This window comes from Felis catus, chromosome C1 (genome assembly GCF_018350175.1).
Source record: "Felis catus isolate Fca126 chromosome C1, F.catus_Fca126_mat1.0, whole genome shotgun sequence".
Taxonomy (NCBI): domain Eukaryota; kingdom Metazoa; phylum Chordata; class Mammalia; order Carnivora; family Felidae; genus Felis; species Felis catus.
In genome coordinates this window covers 80,924,523-80,950,549 of record NC_058375.1, presented here as the reverse complement: position 1 = coordinate 80,950,549, position 26,027 = coordinate 80,924,523, and the positions used below count along the sequence as shown (strand labels likewise).

General features: G+C 39.8%; 1 protein-coding gene across 3 annotated transcripts in view; it reads right to left on the bottom strand.

Annotated features, from left to right (window-relative positions):
* Nucleotides 1-6,170: 6,170 nt before the first annotated feature.
* TLCD4 (TLC domain containing 4) overlaps nucleotides 6,171-26,027 on the bottom strand; it is a 71,461-nt gene continuing 51,604 nt past the window's right edge. For all 3 annotated transcript variants that reach the window (XM_023258929.2, XM_011284847.4, XM_019837482.3), the window contains exon 7: nucleotides 6,171-12,101. In XM_023258929.2, the coding sequence (XP_023114697.1) occupies nucleotides 11,783-12,101 (319 nt within the window). In that variant the 3' untranslated portion in view covers nucleotides 6,171-11,782. The remainder of the gene's footprint in view (nucleotides 12,102-26,027) is intronic.

Genomic DNA, 26,027 nt, shown 5'->3' with positions numbered 1-26,027 from the left:
ATTTCTTTCACAGCACCTAGCATTGCCTGAAATTACCTTGTAATTTCTTTTTTTCGGGCTTGTTTACTGCTGTTCTCCAGTGGCTAGAATGTAAGTTCTAAGCAGGCAGAGCCTTCCTTGTCTACCTTGTTCAGTGATGTCCTCCAGAGCCTAAAATAGAGCCTGGCACATAGTAAGTGCTGACTAGATGTTTTCTGATCGCGTGACCTACTATATGTGAAACACTGTGCTAGATCTGGGATGAAAGAGGAAAGGAGACATGGCCCATGGAGTCGCTTGACATATATATGCTTTGCTGCTCCTTACCTCTGTTCCCTGTGGAGAAGGACCCGACAGTTTTGTTCACTGTTTATACCCTCTGCCTTGCATGGTACCTGGTACCTAATGTGTAAGTGTTTTTTAAGTGAATGACTGAGACCATGAACTTGTGATGACTCCAATTACACAGGCTTTCCGGCAGGTCTCTGGAGCCCGAGTCAAACATAGAAAATGTAGGCATTTGGTTAGATCCGGGATAAGGATATTTAAGAGTTGAAGCTAATGACTGGGGAGTCACGAAAGGGATGGACAGTGGAGTGTAGACTTCTTTCTGGCTTTGCAGTTTTAATATTTTTTTAATGATTTTGAGAGAGAGACAGAGAGCAAGCAGGGGAAGGGCAGAGAGAGAGAGAGGGAGACAGAGGATCCAAAGCAGGCTCTGTGTTGACAGCAGACAGCCCAATGTGGGGCTTGAACTCAACGAACTGTGAGATTATGACCTGAGCCAAAGTCGGACATTTAACCAACTGAGCCCCCTAGGCACCCCAGGGTGCCTCACATTTTTAATACACAGCTTAGACGCCTTACTAAAAAGAATGGTCCAAAGTTATAAATAAAAGTATTTTAGTCATTTTTAAAGAAAAAAATTAACATACTGACATATTCATTTTCTCACTCCATTCTTTAGAACATAAATCCTAATTAGTATTTATTTTTACTCATTAGAATGCTAAGGAATCATTCACATCTTCCCCTAGAGCAATGGAGATTTACTTATTTCATTACTTTTCTTCATGACATGGTGTCTTAGGGTGCAAAAACCTGGAGTGGATCTTTACTATAGATTATTCCATTACCAGTCAGCTGAAGACCAATAAAGTTACAGGAAACAACTAAGTGTACCGCCCAACTAAGTCACAGACAATAAACATTGTTAAAATAATTTCCCCATCCTAGTTGATCCTGGACTTCACTCTGCACAGAGCCCATCAAATAGCCCTAGCAGGCCATGATGCTTAGAGTCAGTAAGAACACAGAAATCTTATGGAAAGTCTGATTTACCCAGTACTGAGTCAACCAAGGTAATTGACCTATTAGTGGTAGACTGACTTCTCAAGATAATTGGAGGATTCAGATTTTTTGTTTTGGTGAGACAGGAAAAAATAACTTACTATTTACATTTTCATTAGTTGTCTCTTTTCCTTTCTGATTATATTTTCTTGTGGGAAATAAAGAAAATGGGTTCCATTTTTGGATACCATGATCAAGATGTTTACATCTTTCAAAGGTTAACACTGGGAAGAGTATTTAAAAAATCAACTTGGCTTCAAGTATAGTGGGAAAGTACATCATTAAAACTTTATCTCTTTCCCCTAAGAATCTTGAAGCACTCAGCAAATATTATACTCAGCCTCTTTTGGCTAGGTTCATCGATTGCAAGTGATACCATCTCCTCCTGCAAGTGGGGAAGAAGGAGGCATAGACAAGGGGCTTTACTCAAGGGCACACCATCACAATCAAAGCTTGAATTTAAGCCACCTCCAAAAACTTATGCAACTGAAACCAATATTCTAGAATTGCTGGCTGATGGGAATTATGCTCATAGGCTGCCCAACCTCAATTCCAATTACTATTATCATAGGATGTTGGAATTTGAAAGAAAAGGGCCCTTCGATTCACCCAGCCGAACTCATCACCTGACAGATGAAAACCAAATGTCAAGAAGGCGAAAACACTTGCCTAAACTGGTCACTAGCAGGTGGTGAACTGGAACTGGAATCCAGGTTTTCAGACTCCCAGATGAAGTCCTTCCACCGTGCTACTCAAAATATGAAAGCCTGTGCAGAAGTCTGAGGAGGGCTGAGCTCCTACTACTTGCCCTAGCCGGTGGGGGTGGTGAACTAATGTCTTTGATCTTTAGGCTGACAGAAAACATAACAGCTTGGCTATGGCCGTAGAAGCTTCCCCAGGACAGAAAGTTCTGAGATCCAGGCTCAGTCAAGAATGAATTTATTTATCCTGGTTGTTCCAGGAACTCACTGGGCAATCTAGCCAGTGCTTAATAAATACTAACATGATTCAATGAGTGTATTCCTCTTAACTCTATCTGGACGTGTTTGTTTTGTTTTTAGTGGAGAAAAGAGGAACGGATTCTCTTAGCATGTGTCTTGAGGATATGCAGGTGACAGATTTGTGAGAGTCAAGGCCCTCTAGGCTACAGGCACAGCAAGTGTGCAAGGGTATGTGCAGCTGACCGAGCAGGTGCAGATAGTGGCACCCGCGTGCTGGAACCTGGATGGATAGGGTGTGGCAAGATCACGGAGAACTTTAAATTTCCTTGTAGGAGTTTAGACTTGGGAGGAGAGTATTCTCAGAATATTCAGAAATTCTGAGCAGGGCTGTGACACATATTAAGGATGTGTTTGAAAGTGAGTCAGTCAGTAGCGTGTGTGACAGATGGGCAGGAAGAGAGTGTGTAGTGGGAGAGACCAATTAGGAGACCGTATGGCAGTCCAAGAGGGAACGTTTTAGAGTGCTTCTCCGTGTCGCCTTCCTGGCAATTCATACACAGAAACTGGAGACCTAACACATTCACGGCAGCCTCCCTGTGCCTGCTCCAGGTTATACCGGCTTCCGCTCCCTGCTTTGAACCTTGCCCCCCACCGCCATCCAAAGACCACTGCACCTAGGCAGTTAACACCCCCCCACCCCCAAGGCTGCAGCTCTCTCCATCTGCAGCAGCCCCCAACTACCGGACCTGCAGCCAGACTCTCCAGAAGGGGCCTTAGTACGGTCTAGAGATGATACCCAGAGAATAAGGCCCCTGGGTATCATCTCTAGGCCGTACCCAAGCTCTGAAAGGACCGTGGGGAGACTATGGGTGACAGTCAGGAACCCGGAACACACAGATATGAGGGGTCAAGGCAAGGCCATGGTTCAGAAATGAGAAAAGCAATAGAAACTACAACAGTGAGGCATTTTGAGAGACTTCTTCTTTCCCCCAGATAGAATTCTTCACATTGCCATTATGTTAGAAGTCCACCCCAGGCTCTACTCTGCTCTTCCAACTACTGTACCTTGCCCTTCCTCATTTATAGAAAAATGCCTCAGTCCCTGACTTCCCTCTTTCCTCTCATCCACAGTGTCCCCTTAAGAGCTGCCGACAGTAGTCATTCTCCAACCTCCAGCTGAGTCCTCGGCTCCCCACGTTCTGACATCACATCCAATGGCATCTGTCACCTCCCCGCTCCACAGCCTTAGCCGTCAGTTCCGTTCAGTTTTTCTAAACCATTCTGGTTCTCCCTTTGCAATATTTACCAGATCTGGCCCTTTTGTTTTTCTTCCTTGTCCAAGGCCACACATCAGGCTTAACCATTTCACCGCTGCTTAGTCAATTTCTCCATTACTGCCTATTTCTCTGTACTCCCATCTGAGAAACTCCCTCAGATGCTGTTCCAATCACATTCACTAAGCCTTAAAACTACACTTGCTCCGTTCTAATTGCTTTGTTTCGAATTAAAGCTCTTACTAACAGGATGGGAGAGTTGGAAGGAACATCAGAGATACTTGAAACATGATTTTACAGATCACAAAACTAAGACTCTCAGAAATGAAGATACTTCTTCACCGGTACCTTAGGCTCTCGGGCACCTCACTCTTTGCACATTGCTCTTTTCCAATTTACAATTCAAACAAAATCCTACCCTCTTGTGCCACATCCATTCAGACATCCTTTCTGTCCACAGCACAGTACACTTTTGAAATTGCTCATTTCATCTTCTAAAACCTCTCATGATGAACCTGACAACACAAATCATTCCACAAAGCTTAATCATTGGGCATAGTTGGGTTTTTTGGTAACTACAACAGACCAGGACTCGGGGTCTGCTGTGGGCTCAGGCAGTCCACCAGAATCACTGTTCCACTGGGGTGCCTGCTCAGTCCTGCCTCTGCATGGAGACATCCGTCAGGGGCACCCGGGTGGCTCAGTCAGTTAAGCATCTGACTTCAGCTCAGGTCAGGATCTCGCGTTCGTGAGTTCGAGCCCCATGTTGGGCTGTGTGCTGACAGCTCAGAGCCTAGAGCCTGCTTTCAAATCTGTGACTCCCTCTCTCTCTGCCCCTCTACCGCTCAGACTCTGTCTCTCAAAAAAATAAATAAAATTAAAATTTATTTAATTTAAAATTAAATTAAATTAAATTAAAATTTATTTAATTTAAAATTAAAAATAAAAAAAATTTAAAAAAAAAGAGACATCTGTCAGCAGTGGGTGACACACTGCTAAGATGGAAAGATGATAGATTCATGCACACACACCATACCTGCATGTATATGCATACACAAAGACAAATACCATAGGATTTCACTCATAAATGGAATTTAAGAAACAAACCAGATGGTTACCGGAGTGGAGGTGGGTGGGGGGATGGGTGAAATAGGTGATGGGGATGAGGGGGGGGCAATTGTGATGAGCACTGGGTGTTGTACGGAAGTGATGAGTCACTAAATTCTATACCAGAAACCAATATTACACTGCATGTTACCTAATTGGGACTTAAATAAAATTTTGAAGGAAAAAAGGCATATACAATGAATGTTCATATTGCAATTTAATAAAGAAAAGACAAAAATTCTTGCAACGTGTACACGAATTTCACCGTAGTCACTTTTGAGAAGTTCGTGTCACCCAAAATGCAAAGCTTACCTGCATAGCATTTTATTACTTTGTTTTTCCTATTTCCTGAAGTTTACCTCGCCTTTTCTGTGTCGTTCTTCCCAAATTTCCATCTATCCCTGAACTTTATACTTCCTAGAAATGCAGCCCATCATCCATATTACATTTCATTTCTCCCTAAAAGTCCTCTTTGAAAGTACTGCCCGGGTAATTTCTGGAGTGGTATAATTGGGTAAGAAGACAAGACTAGACGTGGAAGAATTTAGCGGGAGGCAGATGAGCAGAGGAAGGGGCTATTTCGCCAAGGTGGGAGTCAGGCTCCAAGCCTAGTAGCACTGTGCTGTAAGCAACCATGGGCTACTCAAGCAGCTGCGAAGAGTCTGATTTGTGAGGAGCATCTAGGAACAGATTATCAGTTACTAGAATGGGGGGAAATTGCAAATTTGCCAACTTGCTTATTTTGTGCATGTCCAAGACCCATGACAGGGAGGGAAAGCAGTAAGTTAACTTTGGTAAAGACGAAGGAACAGGAAATAAAGGGTGGCTCATCTTTGAGACCGCCTGAGGTGTGAGAGAGAGAGCACCCATTTACACTTGCTTCGAGGGGTTTTCAGTCCTTGTAATTTTACCTGTGGCCTATCTCCACTAACAGCTGTGGCTGCTATTTTAATTTTGAAATTCAGCTGTTCCTTTGCCAGTCTTGACACAACATTTTAGGCATGTTCTGAAGCATGACTCATGATACTCTTTCCAAAGGCCAAACCACTTCAGTATTCTATTCAATTAGCTCTCTGCTTCCTGATCTACTGGATATTCTCGGACCAAGATGCAAGATTAAGGCCAGGGGCAATTTGAGAAGGGAGGAATTTCAGCCAAGACATTTGGCAAAAAACACTTGAGACCGCATGAGAGGCCTAAAGGACACGGGGAGGGAGATTAAAAACATAACTGCCAAAGTTTTACCTAATCTAAAAGAGCCTATTGATTAGATAGCGCCATTCCTTCCATCAACAAGCATGACTATGCTGTCTGCTAGGCCTTCAGGGTTGTTCCAAGGCGGGGACCTCAGGGAGAGAAGGGAGGGAGCAGGGTGAACAAGTCCTATAAGCATCATGAAGAATAAATAGGAGCTTTAGGATTCAAGAGCTAGAAGAGAGGATTGGGTTGGAGGAAAGTAATTTTTCTCATCAATGTATTCATTAATTACTATTAAAGTGTACACTTTGCAGACTCGAACTTTTGCACTAAATAACTGTGGTTTTATTAATTTTCTCTCACAAAATACAAAGCTTCGCACCACATTAGTGTTCTAACACAAGAAAATCTGAAGGTTTTCCTTGGGAGGTGGGATGATTTATATATAGGATATTGATTTTATACACATTCTTAAAATTCATATCAAATAAAATTGTCATGATAAAGGAATGCCAACCTTGTATAACATGCAGATTATTGCTTAGGAGTTGCATATACCTTAAATTGGCACACATATAAAGTATACAAACATTTGAAAATGTTAAGGGAATTACCTAGAGATATTAAGTAATCCCCTCCAAATTAAGCACAACCAGAGACGAAAGTAAAGAATACTAAATTGCTATTTTAAATGCTGATAAATCTGAAGAACACTGATGTGTAAATTACCAAGTCTCACATTTTGTAAAGAAAACAAAGTTCTTCATTCAGCGTTATGGAAGTAAATTAGAAGGCGTGTTCTCAAAGTGTTAAAAGTATTTTGAAAGACTTCCAAAATCGTTCTAACAATTAAGTAGTAATGTGTATATATTCCCAGAAAAAAAATTGTATATATCACTATAGCTATCACATTTGCTGCAATTTTCGAGTAACTTTTTCAAATGAAATCTATGTCTAAAGGTTATTTTTACAAATTCTAATTACCAGAAAAACCTCATAACCATCCTAGTTACAAGTCAGTAAGAGAATATTATCTATGCAAAAATTCCTTAAGTAAAAAGCAGATATGACCACACTAGAAGCAAACCAAGCAAGAAACAGAAAAAATATAGCATATTTTATTTACAGTTATATTTTCAGGCTTCATTAACCAAGAAGCAGCAAACACCTAACGCGTGCTTAATTACAGAAAGAATTATGTAAAGATATAAAGAAAAACATATACAGATGATAATTAACGAGTTTTTAGCCAGAGGTATTGTATTTCTATCTTTAAGATTTAGAAATATTTCTCATTGTTTTTGGTCTTATATATAGGGCCTGATATCAAAACTGTCTACTGCTCAAGGGAATCAGTGTAAACATTTTCAATGCAAACAACCCAATCTTTAGCAGCTAGCCTTCAGTTCTTCATTGTTACCCAAAATATCTTCAAATAAAGGTACAACTTACTACCAAGGCTATATAGAGGCAGTTGGAAGTCTAGGCTGGAAAGGGACAGGGCTCAAGTCCTTGGGTGTTGCACTTGTAAAATATGCTGAGTAATCCACTTGCTGGTCGGCTTGTTTTTAAAGGATACACGACCATAACTAAATTTGGTCAACTAAAGAGCAGGACTCAGTAACGCTGCCACAGACACCTCAGTTCCTCCTCTTCCAGTCATAGGGTCTAAGGAAGAGCATTTAGATAATGTGCATGCCTGCAATGACTCCCCAGCTGAAACGTATTCTAAAGCTCTTCCTGCTGAGCCAGTTTAAGAAAGAGACTACAGATGTTTCTCAATAAAACTATAGTCTCATTAGCCTTGTCTCATCTTATAACAAGTGTTATTAAGTACTAAATGGCTTCCCAAAGCCTCTTAGCAATTATGGTTTGTCTGATTCCCACTTAAACTTACTGTAATGCTTCCCCCCCACCCCCCGCCCCGGAAGAACATATTTGAATACTCTGAAATTTGCCACAATAGGCTGGGAAGCTTAAGGGCATGGGGAAGCCTCGAGAGTTGACATTGAAAGGTGTTGGCATAAGAGATGGAGGTGCCGATAAAGTCGATAAAGTCGTCAGGGTGTTAAGAGGAGGAGATGGAAGGGCTGGGAGGATTCAGAGAGAAACTTCTACATGATGGAGGAGCATCATGACTTTTAAGGGAAAATCAGTCGTGGTGTCTCCAACTCCAGGTCCTGCTGGCTTCCCACTGTTCTCACACGTACTACGTATGTCTCGTGTCAAAACTCACTTTCGGTAGCTTTAGTGTGCGTGTCGTCAACCAGCTGTGGGTAAGGCTGGGCGGTTTGTGCGTGTGCCCACGGTCTCCAGACACAGAAGGGGTCTCACTGCTGTGCTGGTTCATAACTGCGGAGAAACACTGTGCCACATTTCTGATAAAATTCTACGAGTTTGCTTCTTCTGGAATTCAAAACATATAAATGCAGTCTTCCACGAATATAAGTGATGATGTCAACAATGACATGGACTTTTCCATTTCAAGCAACAGAGTAAACCACTGATAAGCCAGTTCATATGTATATTTATGTATTGGAGTTAAGAGTAACCTAGAAACAGAAATTTGTTCAAACGTTTATTTTAATAGTGTCTTTTGGAACATGTTTATTTCCCTCAAAAGCAAAACAGAACATGAATATTACAACTCTCCCCTAGACATCTCCATAAGACTGTTTCTAACCCAGGATGACAAATGGTGTAACGCATAAAGCTGGCCCTTCATGCCCGTGAAGGGACGGTTCTCCAAACACCGGATACACCTCAAAGAAAGTATCCAATTTAAAAACTGATAGTTTAGCAAAAGATTGAATCAAGTAGGTTAAAATTTAGAAAAGGATTTGATTCAAACACCCATATACTAGGCAGTTTTTAAAACTAGACCTTTACAATAGTACTGGGGCATCCACGGTATATCAGTCACCCTTAGGAATGGTGAAGACATTATTATTTCTCTTAACACAGTGCTAGCCCATGAAACAACAAAACTAAACAGGTGGAATAAAACAGGTGGAATAAAAATTGCATCTTAACTCACTATAAGGTATCAAGACACAACTTATGCAGGAGTTAATTTTTTTTTTACTCATAGGTAACTCCATTTTGAGTTTTAAATAAATGCAAACAATACTCACTAGAAAGATTTTCGACACAAGAATGCAAACTCTATGAACTCAAACTCATAATTTTTAAATTCTCCTAAATGTCAGATGCAGAATCTATGATCTTGCATGCTGATTTTCATTCATTTCTAAAATTTTGTAAGAATCGTTTATTTTTTTAGACTACTACATGTTCAAAGAACATCTTTATAGTTACAGGTTGTCACTAATCATTTTCTATAAAAATAGAGTTGCTTAAAAATTTATACCAATTTGCTTTTATGTTCTACAAATATTTTAATAGAGTTGTTAAATATCAGAACGCCTAATAGAATCATTTAAATTAATCCATGTAGTCAAAATATTTAATATGTAAAATGTCTAGCAAAAGTTTGTCATTTAATAAATGAAAAATTCATCGTTTAATAAATGATATGTTCTGTCTTTAACGCCTTGTATCTTAGGTAGGTGGACACAATCCTAGAAGAGCGAAGTATAGTTCCTATGAAAATCTGATTTAAAGTAGCACGGCAGTTTGCAGTGTCTCTTCCATTTCATGTGCGTTGTGAGAGGAAACATGGAGCTTCTACTTTTGGGTATTGAATCTGGATGTTGAATTAGCTGTCATGCAGCCAGCACAAAATAAGAATTGCTGACCAAGGGAATGACAAACTTTAGTTCAAAGCATTGCTATTTTAAACACACTTGCTCACTGAGCAGCTATACTGATGAAAAGTACTGTCAATGAAAGTAAAAATGAAGTTTTAAGCATGAAGTAGCAAGCATAAAAACCCAAACTACTATATGGAAACTCACTGAGCAGTGAGTTTTATGTTACAATACATTGCAATATATTGCTTTATACTGACTTCGTTTTGTGGTGGGTTTAAAATCTGTTCAGAAACTATAGAAATATCCAAAGAGTCAAAAATATTTATTTCAAGTTTTGCTTCTTTCTAAAGGAATTGATTTCCAAAATAGTTTTCTAATATAAATGTGTTCCTTTTAAAAAGTCAGTTTTCTTGCAAAAGAGCAAGAAAAGAACAAGATAAAACCATGTGCTTTCCTACCCTCTCTAAACCACCAATACACATTTAAGTGCCTATGATGTGGAAGGCACAAGATTTGGTAACAAATTATCAATGTAATATCAGTAGCTTTAAAAGCAAATACCTATACTTTACATTACTTTAAGTCATTCAAAAATAAGTATACCTAGTATAAGCTGATCAATTTGATTTTCTCACTGACTGAGATTTCAATTACCTTCTTTAAATGGTCTAAAACTTATCAGGCTCTATCTGCATTAGACAGCCAGATCAAATCAAATCAAATCAAATCAAATCAAATCAAGTCAAATTAAATCAAAGTTGATTCATCATAACATGAACAATGAAAGAGAATCATTCTTCTACCAACTGAGAAACTGAGTGGATTCGATCTTTTGGTTTGGGTTCAATTAAATTCAAGTATCTGTCACTGGTTAAATTTCTTTTTTTCTTACGTAAGAACAATCATTAAAGTCAAGTACTTGAGAAAAATAAAGGCAATAATAGATAACTATATAATTCTATATTTGGGTTGCAAGAATCAAAGAAAAAGCAAACATATACTCACACACACACACACACACACACACACACACACACACACACACACAAAACCCAAAAAACAAAAAACCAGAGTCCCTAGTCATGTATTATCCCATAAGACAAGAATATTGATGATCAGAATACTTGGATTAAATTATCTATTTTTTTTTTCCCTGTACTTTAGGAAAGATAGAAAGTCAAAGCACTCAAAATATTGACTAAGCAAGCATGGGTGTGAACTGTGAGTAAAATGTGAATACTGATTTTTTTAGAGTTTTGGCCTCATCAAGGAGAGGCCTACCTTAGGAGCATGATATATACATACTGCATAACACTTTGGTGCTGATGATGTTGGGTTCTGAACTTAAGGGAGGTTTTGCAAATAGAAATCATATATTTTTTTTCATGGAAAAAGTGCCAGGGAAACCGAGATAGCAGTGTTAAAGCTTTTTTCTTAATGATTCCTCTTATTAGCCTAAATAGTCATCTACAACATGCATTTTTAGAAAGAGGAATTCATCTCTCAAGGAGCTCTGAAAGATCTGTCTTAAGCCTTACTACAAATAAAAAAGCAGTACTTTGATAAAATGTTAAAAATAGAAATAATAAAGTGAGGTCTGAAAAATCGAAAAATGAAAGAAGTATTTTCCATGACTGAACTAATTAAATATTCCCAAAGCAAGCAAAATACTTCACCATTAATAGATGATAGAATATCTAAACAAAAAAAAAATACATTATTACTAATAGCCTAAGAAAAAGAACAGCTCAACAATTCAGAAATTAAACCCTCCACAGGTATTGACAGCCATAGCACAAAATGAGCGCAGTACAACGAAAGGTTGAGAGCTATTTACAAATTTAAAAGCAGTTTCCATTCTTTCAGAAAACCTGGTGACACAAAACAAGCGCATCAAATTAGAATAGTCATCTTTTCACAGAGAAAAATACCAATGCAGGTTAACAGATTTCTGGAACGATTCTCCACTATATTTATAATTTTTTTATTTGAACCTTTAAGATTTTATCCATGCTTATAATGCAGAAGAAAATCAGAAACGAAATTTTGGACTAACAGCTAAGTTTTAGTTTCTCTTTTCTAAAGGTTAAAAAAAAAAGAAAGCACTGAAACCCTCGATAACAAGTATAATTAATAAGAAGCACAAGAACATGCCGAGAATTCATCCTATCAGTAGATATAATGCGGGTAGTAATAAAGTATGCTTATCAATAGCCGACTTTTAGTCAAGTTTTCCATTCTGAAGACTACTTTTGGCTTTCTCTTGTCTGATGAGAGAGATGACTTTGACGCAACCTTTTGTAATTTTGATCATCCACATGACATTCATCACATCCAAAACAATACAAGTAGAGATCCAGGAGCATTGGGTTAAAAATCCAAGCCTTATGTAGGGTTCTGTTCCTAACACAGAATAAATGTAGCTATAAAAAGGAGGCATCGAGACAATCCGCACGATGAAGAACACCACTGTCATGAGAATTCCATTGATGACGTTAGCCTTGGAAAACTTAGGATACTTCAGAGCTTCAAAGAACCACCTGGAAAAAATTTTTAAAAGCATCACATTTACTCTGCATCGCTGAGGATTAACCATTTTAATTTTAGTTTCCAGTTTTTAAAATTCAGTGAACATTCCCCCTAAGATTTATATGGAGAGGCAAAGGGCCTAGAATAGCCAACACAATACCGAAAAGGAAGAAAGTTGGCAGACTCATACTACCCACTTTCAAGACTGACTTGCTATATAAAGCTACAGTTATCAAGACAGCATGGCATTGGTGAAAGATCAACAGTGTTAGCTTGGAAACAGACCCACAGAAATATACTGAGCTGACTTTTGGCTATGGTGTAAAGGTAATTCAATGGAGAAAGCATCATTTTTCCAACAAACAGCTGGAACAAATGGATGTTCAGATGCCGAAAGATGAACCTACACAGAGACCTCACACTTTGCACAAAAAATAACTCAAAATGAACCACAGACATAAATGTAAAATGAAAAACTATGAAACTTCTAGAAGAAAACCCAGAAAAAAATCTGCATGATCTGAGGTTTGGCGATAGTACTTTAGATATAACACCAAAAGCATAAACTGTAGGAAAAAAATGTTGATAAGTTGGACTTTACTAAAGTTAAAAACTTGCTCTGTGAAAGTCACTGTTAAAATAGACACCCACACACTGGAAGAGAATATTTCAAAATACATACAGGATATATACCCAATGTATGAAAAGAACACTTACAACTCAACCATAAGGCAACAACCCAATTAAAACATGGGCCAAAGACCTTAAACACCTCATCAGGGAAGATACACAAAAGGAAAATAAGAATATGATAAGATGTTCAACATCATTGGTCATTAGAAAACTGTAAATTAAAACAATGAGATACTACTGCATATTTATAAACATAATGAAGATCCCAAAATCTGAAAATCCCGATTGCTGGCAAGGATATGGAACAACAGGAACCCTCAAGCATTGCTGGTGAGAATAAAATGGTAAAGCCACTTCGGAAAACAATATGGCAGTTACAATGCTAAACATATTCATAGCATACAACCCAGCAATCACACTCTTAGGTACTTTTCCCGACTGATTTATGTCCACACAAAAAAATGAAAGCAAACATACATACAATATGGATCTAGAATATTTTTTACTACCAGAAAGTAAGAAAGTGCTCAAAAGCAAAATGATAAGGTTATATCAAAGGGCCACAGAAGCCAAGTGAAAGAATTCAATGGCAAAAGCTGTAACATTCTGAACAAAGTAAACAATGAATAAATAATGTGGTATTGGATTTAAAAAAACACCTGATGTATAAAATAAATATTCATGGATCCACAGTAATATAAACAAATGAAGGAATTAATGATTGGAGGAGAAAAGATAAATATCCTGTACAAAATAATTACAAATGATTTATGTAGATATTGTAATCTCAACGAGTTGAAACATAACTCCCCACTGCTATTCACAGGGACTCCCTTCCAGAGTTCAGTATAGAAGGCAGGTGATGTAGTAAGAGTAACTTTAAAACAGAAATGTGACAAACTCTACTTCAACCAGGTGAGCAAGGTGAACATCAACAGTGATAAGTCGTGTTTATAGTGTTCAGGCCTGGCACGCTGTTGTGAGAATGGCACTTTACTTCCACTGTCTTCCTCCAAAAACCCATAACCCGAGTCTAATGATGAGGAAAACATGAGACAAATCCAAATTGAGAACTACTCTGCAAAACACCTGACCGGGACTCCTCAAAAAACAACCAAAGTCTGAGAAACCATCACAACAGAGAGGAGTCTTTGAGAACCTTCTGTAACTTCCTTGCAACTTTTGGAGACGTCTAAAATTATTTTTTTATTTTAAATTTTTCAATGTTTGTTCATTTTTTTTTTTTTAATTTTTTTTTTCAACGTTTATTTATTTTTGGGACAGAGAGAGACAGAGCATGAACGGGGGAGGGGCAGAGAGAGAGGGAGACACAGAATCGGAAACAGGCTCCAGGCTCTGAGCCATCAGCCCAGAGCCTGACGCGGGGCTCGAACTCCCGGACCACGAGATCGTGACCTGGCTGAAGTCGGACGCTTAACCGACTGCGCCACCCAGGCGCCCCACAATGTTTGTTCATTTTTGAGGGACCGAGCATGAACAGGGGAGGGGCAGAGAGAGGGGGAGACACAGAATCTGAAGCAGGCTCCAGGGCTCTGAGTTGTCAGCACAGAGCCCGACATGGAGCTCGAACTCATGAACCGTGAGATCACGACCTGAGCTGAAGTCGGACGCTTAACCAAATGAGCCACCCAGGCACCCCTAAAATTATTCTTAAATGAAGCTTCTTCTTAAAATTGCAGTACTTTCTCTATTCTGCTTTTTTCTCCTTAAAAAAAAGATCTTGCCTAATTTTACCTCATTATTTTAGAGATTAAGTTGTAACTATAGTAAAATATGTCCATGTATCTTAATATTTAACTTGGCTGAATTAGTTATGACTAAGCTAGAAACTGCTCAGCCTCGGTAGCTAAAGCTTAACAGTTAAGAAAACCTTAAAATATTTTACTAAGAGAGATCAAAAGATCAAGTAGGAGTAATTGGTAGGATAAGAGGTATGTTACAATTTCTAAGTGTACGTAGGGTGACAAGAGAGAAGCTCAATTATTCAAGGCAATTAAAAGAGAAACTATTTAGGCAGCAATGGTCAAATTAATAAAATATCACAAATGGGAAAAGTGTCACTGAAGCAGTCAAGTCAAAATCTTTTGTTCTAATCCAGATCTTCCATCCTACAGTCTCCTCTACTCCAAGGACTTCCCGTTACCCTCAGCCATTCACCTCTTCGACTATACGGTGGCCTTGGGATCACTCAAATGACCTCTGTCATCACAACCCTTAGCATCCCACGTTTCACTTTGCCCATTTCCACCTAAAGCCATTCTTTGACCTCCTGACTCTCAGTATCAGTATCCTGACCCTCAGTATCAGCCTTCAGACTTTGATTACTTCCGTTCCTACCTCCCTGACCTTGGTTGGCTTCAGAAGACCTATCAGCGCCCTCAGGTCTCTCGCCACTTCACCCATCCCACCCTTGTTGCCTACCTCCAAAAGCTCATCACACCAGCTTTCCCAGGCATGTCACATACACCGCAGGTGGGTGCTGTGCTCTGCAGACAGGCTGCCGGGGCTCAGAGCCTGCCTCTGCCACTTAACACCTGCATGGGCTTTCCTGTTATTGACCTCTATGCCTCAGGTTTAGCTCTACAAACCTGGGGACGACGACAGGACCTCCTTTCTGCTAGGAAGCTGTTACGACACACAGTAAGAATCTCCCCCTGCCATATTAAGAACTCAATAAATAACTATTCCTCACCCACATATATTTTTTTAAATGTTTATTTTTGAGAGAAGGAAGGTCAGAGCATGAGCAGGGGAGGGGCTGAGAGAGAATCTGAAGCAGGTTCCAGGCTCTGGGCTGTCCAAGCACAGAGCCGAACGCAGGGCTCGGACCCACAAACTGTGAGATCATGACCTGAGCCGACGTTGGACATTTAACTGACTGAGCCAGCCAGGCGCCCCTCCTCACCCATACAGATATTAAGGGAAATGGCAGGCACAACTATAATTTATTTATTTATTTATTTTTTAATTTTTTTTAACGTTTATTTATTTTTGAGACAGAGAGAGACAGAGCATGAACGGGGGAGGGTCAGAGAGAGAGAGGGGAGACACAGAATCTGAAACAGGCTCCAGGCTCTGAGCTGTCAGCACAGAGCCCGACACGGGGCTTGAACTCACGAACCGTGAGATCATGACCTGAGCCGAAGTCGGCCGCTTAACCAACTGAGCCACCCAGGCGCCCCGGCACAACTATAATTTAAAGAGAGCTGGGCTTCTGCTGAATTCTCAAGTTTGCTTTAGTCCCTTTACTTAACTCTACACTCTCCATAAAGTGCTTCCAACCTCTGTGTCACCACTCAAGTCACTTCTCTTCCTCATTCCTTTCTACCTCTTAGTCCCTGCAGAGGAACTGGCCTCTTCTAACTACTGAGGTATTAAGGTTCCATCAAGCATGAATTCCCCAAACTCTGACCTCAGGGTCTCGAAACTTCTTTTCGGGTACCTTTACCTTTACACTCAGATGTATACTTCTTTGCCATGCTCAGGACCCGACTCCACCTTCTGGGACTTTAGTCCATCAATTCTCCCCTTCCTCTGTTCCATCTAGATCGATCCTTTCTTCTTTCTCACCAACATGCTCAATTCTAATCCAAAAGTCTCTCCTCTGCTTGTCTTCCCTATCAACTTTTTGAAAGAGAAGTCAACAGTATATTCACAGACATTTTTGTGATACTTCACAGCCCAGTACAATATGATCACATTCCCCTGCAAAGGAACTGGTCACCAGTGGCTTCCCCAGGCCCAAGACAGTGGGCTCACCTTAGCCTTCATCTCAGGTGGCCTTTCTATAGCATATGACACTGCCAACCATCACACTTCCGTCTCTCCTGACTTCCATGATACTATTTCCTCTTGATTCCCTATAATCACACTTCTCAGTCTCCACTTCTTCTGCCTGTCCCTTAAATATGTGTGCCCCCAGGGGTGCATGGGTGGCTCAGTCAGTTAAGCGTCTGATTTCAGCTCAGGTCATGATCTTATGGTTCGTGAGTTAGAGCCATACTGGGCTCTGTGCTGACAGCTCAGAGCCTGGAGCCTGCTTTGGATTCTGTCTCCCTCTCTCTCTGCCCCTCCCCTGCTTGTGCTCTGTCTCTCCCTGTCTCAAAATATAAACATTAAACAAAAAATTTTTTTAAATATGTGTGTCTCCCAAACACCATTCCCTTCTATATGTGCTACCAAGGTCATTTCATCCACTCTCAGAGGCTCACCACCCTAGCACAAATCTTTGACTTCAAGTTCTCTCACACAGACTACTTGTAGTTGCATATTTCTAAGTTACTGTTGAACATTTTCACCTAATTTTTGGTGAGCATTTACAAATCACAAATTCTCAAATATGCCTAAAACTCAACATGCCAAGAATCAATACCTTACTCCCTGCCTGGCAACCCCTCCTCTCCATTACCACCACCACAAAAACCGCCTGTTTCTCTTCTGACCCTCCCAATCATTTGTTTGTTTGTTTGTTTTTGACACATGGAAACATTTTTATTTTCATGAATAAATGCCATTCTAATATAAAAATTAAGGAATTTGCACAAGCAAGCTTTCATATGACACTGAGCCATACAAAGTTGTTTTGTATAATTAAATGGCCATATTTCAGACAGCCAGATAAGACTAGAAAGAGTGCAGGGGCCATCTTTTCAGTACAGTTTGTGTGTTCGTGTGTCACAAGCATCCCAATGTCTGCTTTTTCTTTGTTCAAATTCAGGTCTTTCTGTGAAAAATGCGCGTGCGTGTGTATGTGCGTGTGTGCGTGCATGTGCGTGGTTTGTAGATTTTATTGATTGATGAAACTGAAGTATAGTTGACATAACATAGTGTATTAGTTTCAGGTATACAACATAGTGGTTCCACATTTGTATACACCAGAATTGATCACCACAGTAAGTCTAGTTAATGTTTGTCATCATACAAAGCTGATACATTATTGATTGTATTCCCCACACTGTACCTTACATCCCCACTCATTTTATAACTGGAAGTTTATACCTACTGATCTTCCCAATCTTCAACAACGGTGTCACCAATGACTTAGTCATCCAAATCAGAAACTTGCAGTCACCCTAGACTATTTCCACAGGCTGTAACCAAGCCCTATTTTATTTGCTAAAAGTCTTCCTTATCCCTTCCTGATTCATTCCATTCCCGCTGCTGCCATTATAATTTTTGGTCCTCAGTATGTCTTACCTCGATGACTACATTGACCTAACTGGTCTCCCTTGATTCTAGTCTTTTCTCTTTTCATAAGTCCTATATTTGGTCCAGACTACTTCCTGTTCTCCAAGCACTTCGTGTACTTTCCAAATTTTTGATTGTGTGGAAAGGTGATTATGTAAAAATCCAGACTTATGGAACTTGTCCTTTGGCTTTATTATGCAATCACCAACCATATTCATCGTCTGCCAATTTTTCCATGTGACTAGTGCCTGGTCTTTAAGTCAGTCTCTTTTAAAGGGAAGAGCTCATACATTAATACAAGGTGAAATAATATTTATATACTCTTATCTTCCTCTCTCACGTCATAAGGACCACTTATTTTGTTGGCATCTACATCTTCCCTAATTTGAACACACTTTCATTCCATCAAATAAAGGCTAACAGTTTGTGAACATATGTATTGAAGCTGAAAGGGAAACAGGCAGGAAGAAGAAGGAAGACATGCATGTGAGAAGAAAGAACAGAGGGAAAACACTCTTTTACCCACCATCCACAGTTATTACTAAGACAGGTGTACAGGAAAGATAGAAAATTGTAGGCGTTTATAATCTTCACCCAACCCCACAGAGAAAAATCTGTCTTTGGTCATTTAGCACTTCTTCCTCCACTGCCCTTCTAAAGAAAATTGAATCTTTCAATTAAGTCCTGGGAATTAACTGTGCAGAGTGTGGTACTAACTACAAATCATGTAAAAACAAGGTATTATTTGGTGTAATTCACATCTGGAAAGAGCAGGAAGGTTCTTTGCAGATAGAGAAAGAAAAAACGTGAGGAAAGAGGATGGGATCATAGAATCAATCCCTCCACACAGCAATGGTTCCGGGAGTTTCTGGAGTTGGGAGTTAAGGATCAGAAGTTTGAATGAGCCTTGGGAAAACTGCACGGTCTTGGAGATATTGTGAGTTCAAGAGGAGCGAAGAGAATTTTAAGAAGTGTTTCTGTGAGTAACAAACGATCTTTGTTGACATCCTTGGAAAAACTCCAAAAAGGTTTGGATGCTGTACTGTTTCTGGGACTCTACACAGAGACTGGGCAGTGAGCTGACCCTGGTTATATCCTGGTTGCAAATGTAATTCTTTCAGGCATGTAAACACTGGTATTTAATATTAATCCTGAAATTTTAGGGGTTCAGGAACTGAATTTTAGAAAAGTTGCCCCACACCCCAATATTATTTTGGCTCTCCTTCCCCTTCTAAACTATTCCTTCATTGTATGTACTCTTCCTTATCTTATGCTTCAATTCTAGACACTCAACTTTATCATTTAAATGCCATCTTTTCTCATGGCTTCAAATGTCACCTCTACCTGATCATCCCAAAATTCCTCTCTGTACCTCTCACTACATTCCCACTCAGATGCTCTGTTTGTCCTCTTATCTAACATCTCCAGGCCAAATCCACCACCTTCCCCGCCCCCAATCTTCCTCATACCCCGTATCTTTTCGCGGGTCAATTCCTCAAAGGTATATAGTTAAGTGATCTTAAACTCATCCCTCTTATCTACCTCTAATTTCTCATCCATTGCCAAAATCCCCTTTTCTTCCCTGAAAATCTCTATTTCGTTGTCTTTTCTCTATCCCCACAGCCTAATTTGGACTCCTATTTATTTTCAGGACTAATGAAATCACACCATTCATTCACAAAACTAAGAGCTGTCTGCTAACCTCCTAACACTACATTTTGCCTCCAACCTTCCAATCTATCCTACAAATACCAAAAACTACAATTAACTCAGGGCTATTTTCAGAACGTCTTCCTCTACTAGACTACATTCTCACTGTCCACTGGATCGAGTTCAATCAGCTCTCTCTGACACTTAATACCGTCTATGCCTATCCACCCTCTTCCTAAGGCATACTCTTTAATCCTACAAGTCTGGGTTTCTCTTTCACATGGCATGTTTATGTCACTTTTTAAAAACTCGTGTTCATTTCTTCCTGCTTGAATGGAGGGCCTCCCCTCCCCACCCACTTCTAAAATCATCCCAAAACATTTTAAGGATAGCTCCCACCTTCTCAGGTGAAGACTTGCATGGCAAATATCAATCAATGATAGATCTTAAAATGTGGTCCCTGGACCTCTGAGACTTTTTGGAGGGGGCACAGGGGAAAACTATTTTCATAATAATATTAAAATATTATCCACCTTGCTCCTTGGGCTGACTTCTATAACGACGGTGCAAAGCACTGGTAGATAAACCTGACATCTTAGTGCAAATCATGGCAATGGCACAAAATGGTACTAGTAGACATTGTATTCTCTCCTGCCACACTCTTGCAGTTTAAAACAAAACAAGGGAGTAAAAAAAAAAAAGTTAAAAAAAGGGGGGGGGGTAAAGCCAGTTTCACTTAAGAATGCCCCTAATGAAGAATAATAATTTCATTGAATCATGGCCTTTGAGTATATCGTTTTAATATTCTGTGTGATAAAATGGGAAGTATATACAACACACGTCTGCTACAAAGTATAATAGTTGTCTGGAGGAAATACCCTTGGATGATGATTTGAATTGTGAGCTAAACTACATGCTTTTTCCATGGACCATCATTTGTACTTGAAAAAAAAAAAAACCCTGAAAAACTATGGTTATTTCAACTTGGGTATTTGGCAGGCGTTTTCTCAAAAATGAAAAGTGAGTTTGTCACATCGAGAGAAGAAGCTTGTATTTGTTGCCAATAACAGAATTTGAACTTTCAAATGAAAATCAGAATTTTGGAAAATTTTTATCTGCCACTATGAATTTGGTAGCCTCCCAATACTTAGACTCTTTAAATGAGATCAGTGGTGATACTAATGTGACTTTTTTTAATATTACTAATAAATGTACCAACATTTGGAAGACCTACATAACTCAGCGACCCAAACGGCCAAATGACCAAAGCATGATGTTACATAATTAGGCATGTGCAAAAGATTCAAAGCGCAAGAAAGACCAATGGACTTGAATGTAACTATGTATAGAAAGTTTGTTGATATGGTTTCAGATTCTACATTTAACTAACCTTTAAGAAACTACCTCTTGGTGTATTTTGGGGTAATGTTCAAGAAGAATATCCACAATTATGTGAAAAGGCTACTAAAGTGTTTCTACCTTTTCCTACTACGTTATTAACTCTGAGAGGCCAGGGTTTTTTGTTTTTTGTTTTTTTTCATGTGCTTCTACCAAAAACAACATTTCACAACAGACTGAAAACAGAGCCAGCCCTGAGAATCCGGCTAAATACCATCATGCCAGACACCAGAAAGATCTGCAAAAATGTACACCCGGGACACTGTTCCCTCTAGGATTGTTTTCATTTTGGCAATGTAGTTATTTTTCATACAAAAAACACATTATGTTGACATAAAATATTATTGTTGCTATTAAATGAATTAATAAATATTTTTAATGTCGCAGTCTGAAGTTCCAATCTGGCAAATATCAATAGATAGAAGCCCACAGGAAATAAAAGTTCATTCAAGTCCTCAATAATTTATGAGATCTACAAGTTTGAGAGCAGCTGTTTTACACCATTAATACCAGCACTTTTTTGTTTTCACATAATGTCTTGTTTTACTAGCTCATTATTTTCTATTTTTAAGTCCTATTTTCTCAAACACAGACACACCACTAGACACCATACTTGAAGGTCCCGGAAGGCAGGGACTGGGACATTTGGGTACTGAGGAGGTATTTAGTAAGTGCTGAATTCACATATCAAGGAGCATATGTACAAAGTTCTTATAAGATATTGAATTTTAATATCAATGCAATGCATAAATATGTCCTCATGACAGTTCATTGCATTTAGGGAAGAAAGAAGTTACCACCACTGAATTAGTTTTTATAAAAAGAAACCTGATGCACGGGTATAACTCAGCAGCAGAAATTTAACTGAAGCCCAGGTGTCTAAGCTTTATTTTAGTCCTCTTCCCTCTAGAAGCCACCACATGCATCCCATGTGTCTTCTTAAATTATACAAAGCTCCAAAATAGAGAAAACATAAAAATACCACAAACTCTAAAGAAAACAATTAACCAACAGAAAACTCTAAGAGAGCTTAAGTGGCTGCGCTTGATTTTGTTACTATCTGCTTGCTCTTCCGTGATACCATTTCTTGTTCACATTCCAAACACACTTCTCCCTTTCTTAATTTACTAAAGACTCAAAGATTTTAGATAAAGGTGTAGAATTAAGCTATCTCTAATTTTATGAGTTCTCAGAGAGTTTCAAACAAAAACAAATTGAAGTTCCTTGAAGCGTCAGTTAATTTCCTCCTGCTTCAAAGTCTCATAATCTGAATCACATTCAAGAGATGCTAAAGTTTAACTGATCACTTCCCAGGGGTCATTTTTTCAAAAAGCAATTAAATGGCTACTATGTGCCAGACAATGTTGGAGTGCTGGACCATGCAAAGTTGAACAAAATTGCACCCTTGATCTAATGAACACAGAGATGAACCAGAAGAAACAGAGAGAGAGAGAGAGAGAGAGAGAGAGAGAGAGAGAGAGAGAACATTATCATAAAATACACTAATCCTAATGGGGTAAATGTATGTCACTATTGTGGAAGCACAGGTGAGGGACACCCAGCTCAACTGAAAAGAGATGGGATTCAGTGATGGAAATAATCCTCAGGCTGAGTCTTGAAGGATGAGCCAGGAGACCTTTTCAGCATATGGACAAGTTGGAATGAGAGGAGATTTTGGAGGGAAAAATGTGGTGGAAAGAGAGAAGACAGCTATTCTTGGAAAATTTTGTATCACATTGAAGAGCCCACATCTTATCCTGTAATGCAGCAGGAGCCACTGAGGGGATTCAACCAGGGAAGCTGCATGTTCGTTTTTGGGCTTTAGGGGCATCATCATGGAAGATACTGATAGAGAAGAGAGACAAAAGGGGAACAGGACCGGAGACAGGTAGACGATCTAGAGCAGGGATCAGCAAAACTTCTTCCACAAAGAGAGAGTAGACATAAAGTAGGAGGTTTTGGAAGCTGTATGGTCTCTGTCACAATCAACTTTGCTGTTGCAGTGTATCAGCAGTCATGTAAACAAGTGAACAGAGCTGTGCCCCAATAAAACTTCATTTGCGAAAGAACAGCAATGGGTTTGGCCCTCGAGCCTTAGTTTGCCAACCTGCAGTCTAGAACAGCACTGTCCTAAAAAGCTTTCTGCAGTAACGAAAATGGTTTATGGATGTGCTACCCAATTCAGTAGACACTAGCCACATGGGGCTGTGAAGCATTTGAAATGTTACAAGTTAGACTGAGAACTGAATTTTTAACTTAATTTAAATGTTAAATAGTTACATGTGGCTTGTGGTTACCCTACTGGGTAGTACAGGGTTAGAGTACTGGTACAGTAGCTTAGGCAAGAGATGATGATCGAGGGCACTGACGGTAGAGATGGAGAGTCAGTGGCCAAGGCAAGAAATATTTAGGAGGTTTTCTGGTAAGACCTGGTGATGGACCAAATGTGGGTAAGGGAGAACAGGCAAAGGTGATTCCCACATATCGAGCGGGAGTGACCAAGAATGGCTGGGCCACATGCTGAACGAGAGGATATGAGACTACAGAGGGAAATATGTTGCATTCTATTTTAGACATGTTGAATTTGATGTGCCACCTGGGAGGAGAAAACACTTGACTAAGACACAAAGAAGTGCGTAGTATTAAATATGTTCTTTTTAAGGAGAAAACAACTGTAGTACAGGGATGTTAAATAACTTACCCAAGGTCAGGGCAGGTAAGTGGCAAGGTTGAATTGCAACTTGAGTGTATCTGATTTTATTTTATTTTTTTTTCAACGTTTATTTTTTATTTTTGGGACAGAGAGAGACAGAGCATGAACAGGGGAGGGGCAGAGAGAGAGGGAGACACAGAATCGGAAACAGGCTCCAGGCTCTGAGCCATCAGCCCAGAGCCCGACGCGGGGCTCAAACTCACGGACCGCGAGATTGTGACCTGGCTGAAGTCGGACGCTTAACCGACTGCGCCACCCAGGCGCCCCAAGTGTATCTGATTTTAAAACTCACACATTGCTCATTATGCTGAAATGAGCAAAGAGGTAATCGCTGCTGCCTTGAAAATAGAACTCACCCCAGGGAGAAGCACTGGGCCACCCCAGAGGAAGATCAGTGGGCCCAGAAGAGAGCCTCAGGGAACACCAGCATGTACGGAACTGTCTCTTACTAAGGAGAGTGAGAGAGGATGGTCAGAGAAATACAAGTACCAGATGAGTGCAGTGTCATGAAAGCAAAGGGAGTTGGGCCTTAGAAGGAGGTGAGGAATAGCATCGAGTCCACAGAGAGACACAAGACAGGCACCAAGGGAGTTCACTCGATTTTGCAACTAGAAGTCACTGGTGCCTCTAATGAAGCGGTTCCAGCAGAATGACAGAGGAGGAAGCCTAACTTTAATGAGTTAAAGAGAAAAAAAGATACAAAAAAGTAGAGAAAGTAAGTATAGACTATGCACTTCCAGTTTAGCATACTGAATATGTACATCATTTAGAACTTATTGAACATATACCAAACGGCAAGCACGAAATCTCATTGAATCTCACAACAAACTGTGAGGCCTATAGGCATCGTTATCCCTGTTTTATAGGTAAGAAACCAGGCTTAGAGAGATTAAATAGTCTTCCACTCATGTCCAATGGTAAGTGGGAGAGCTTGGGTCTGAATGTGGGTCTTTTGACTTCAAAGAACGTGCTCTTTGCTCTATACTTCCACGATTTCAGTCTTTGAGGATTGCAGAAGAATTATTATTTTAAAAAATTAAATGGCAGAGCCCAAGGAACTGATTATCTTCCTCAAAAAATAAGATTACATAGGGGTGCCTGGGTGGCTCAGTTGGTTAAGCGTCTAACTTTGGCTCAGGTCACGATCTCACGATTCATGGGTTGGAGCCCCGCGTCGGGCTCTGTGCTGACAGCTCAGAGCCTGGCGCCTGCTTCAGATTCTGTGTCTCTCTCTCTTTCTCTGCCCCTCTCCTGCTCATGTTCCCTCTCTCTCTCAAAAATAAGTAAATGTTAAAAAAAGATTACACCATCCGCAACAGTGGCATACAAAATAAGATAGTGTATAAGCACTTGGGAAAGAAAAGGTTAAGCAGCAGATCTATAACCCATTCTTTCCTGTTTTGCGGGTGGAAGGACCACTCCTCCCCCTTCCCCCACCACCTTTGGCAAGAAAAAAAGATCAGGCTAATTGCTTGGTAAGCATACTAATGACAGGCCTCCCGATAAATAGACTAATGGTATGTGTTGCTGGAGAGTCTCATCCACGAATGCTTTTAGGACTTAACCTACTCTAGGATTGCTTATGGCAAACAAACCTAGGATGTACAGATTTATGGGGCCTGACCCTCTGGGGAATGTTACATAAGTTATGTAATTATCTGAGTATTATATGGAGATGTGTCATAACCAAGAAAGGTCCTTCTATGTCCGCAATATGAACTATGCATATTGTTTATGGCCCTCATAGATAACTTCCAGAGTGTGCCCAATGCAAAAAGGACCCAGGGAGCCATTTTGATGTATCAGGATCCTTGAGATTATTATTATTATATATTCTCTAACTCACATGAGTCTGATTTGACAGTTTCAATTCTCTGGGTTATCTCTATACTACGTCACAAAAGGCTACATGCAATCATGGGAGCCTCCCCTGGCTTGGGACTTTGACCTAAGATTTTAAAGATAGGTAAATTTTTCAAAGATGTAGGGTAAATGGATGATGTGAATAAAGAAAGAAACGTCAGAATAACCCAGAGGTGCATGAGACAGTAAGTGTTCAAACCTGATTCTAATGAGTAGTAAGAAATAAAGCTGGAGACACAGGGAGCATGCTGCAATGAATGTCAAAGAGAAGAGTCTAAACAGGATTCAGTTTTTGGAAGAAAATAAGGTATAGAAAATGGAACACAGGGAACACTACGTCGGCCGCACCGTGAGGAAAGGATTGAAGAGAGGGTGAATCTGGAACAAGGGAAGTCAGTTGGAAGGCTATGGCAGTAAGTGAACCATGGACATCCCAAAGGTCCCCAACTAGGACCATGGATATGGAGTGAAA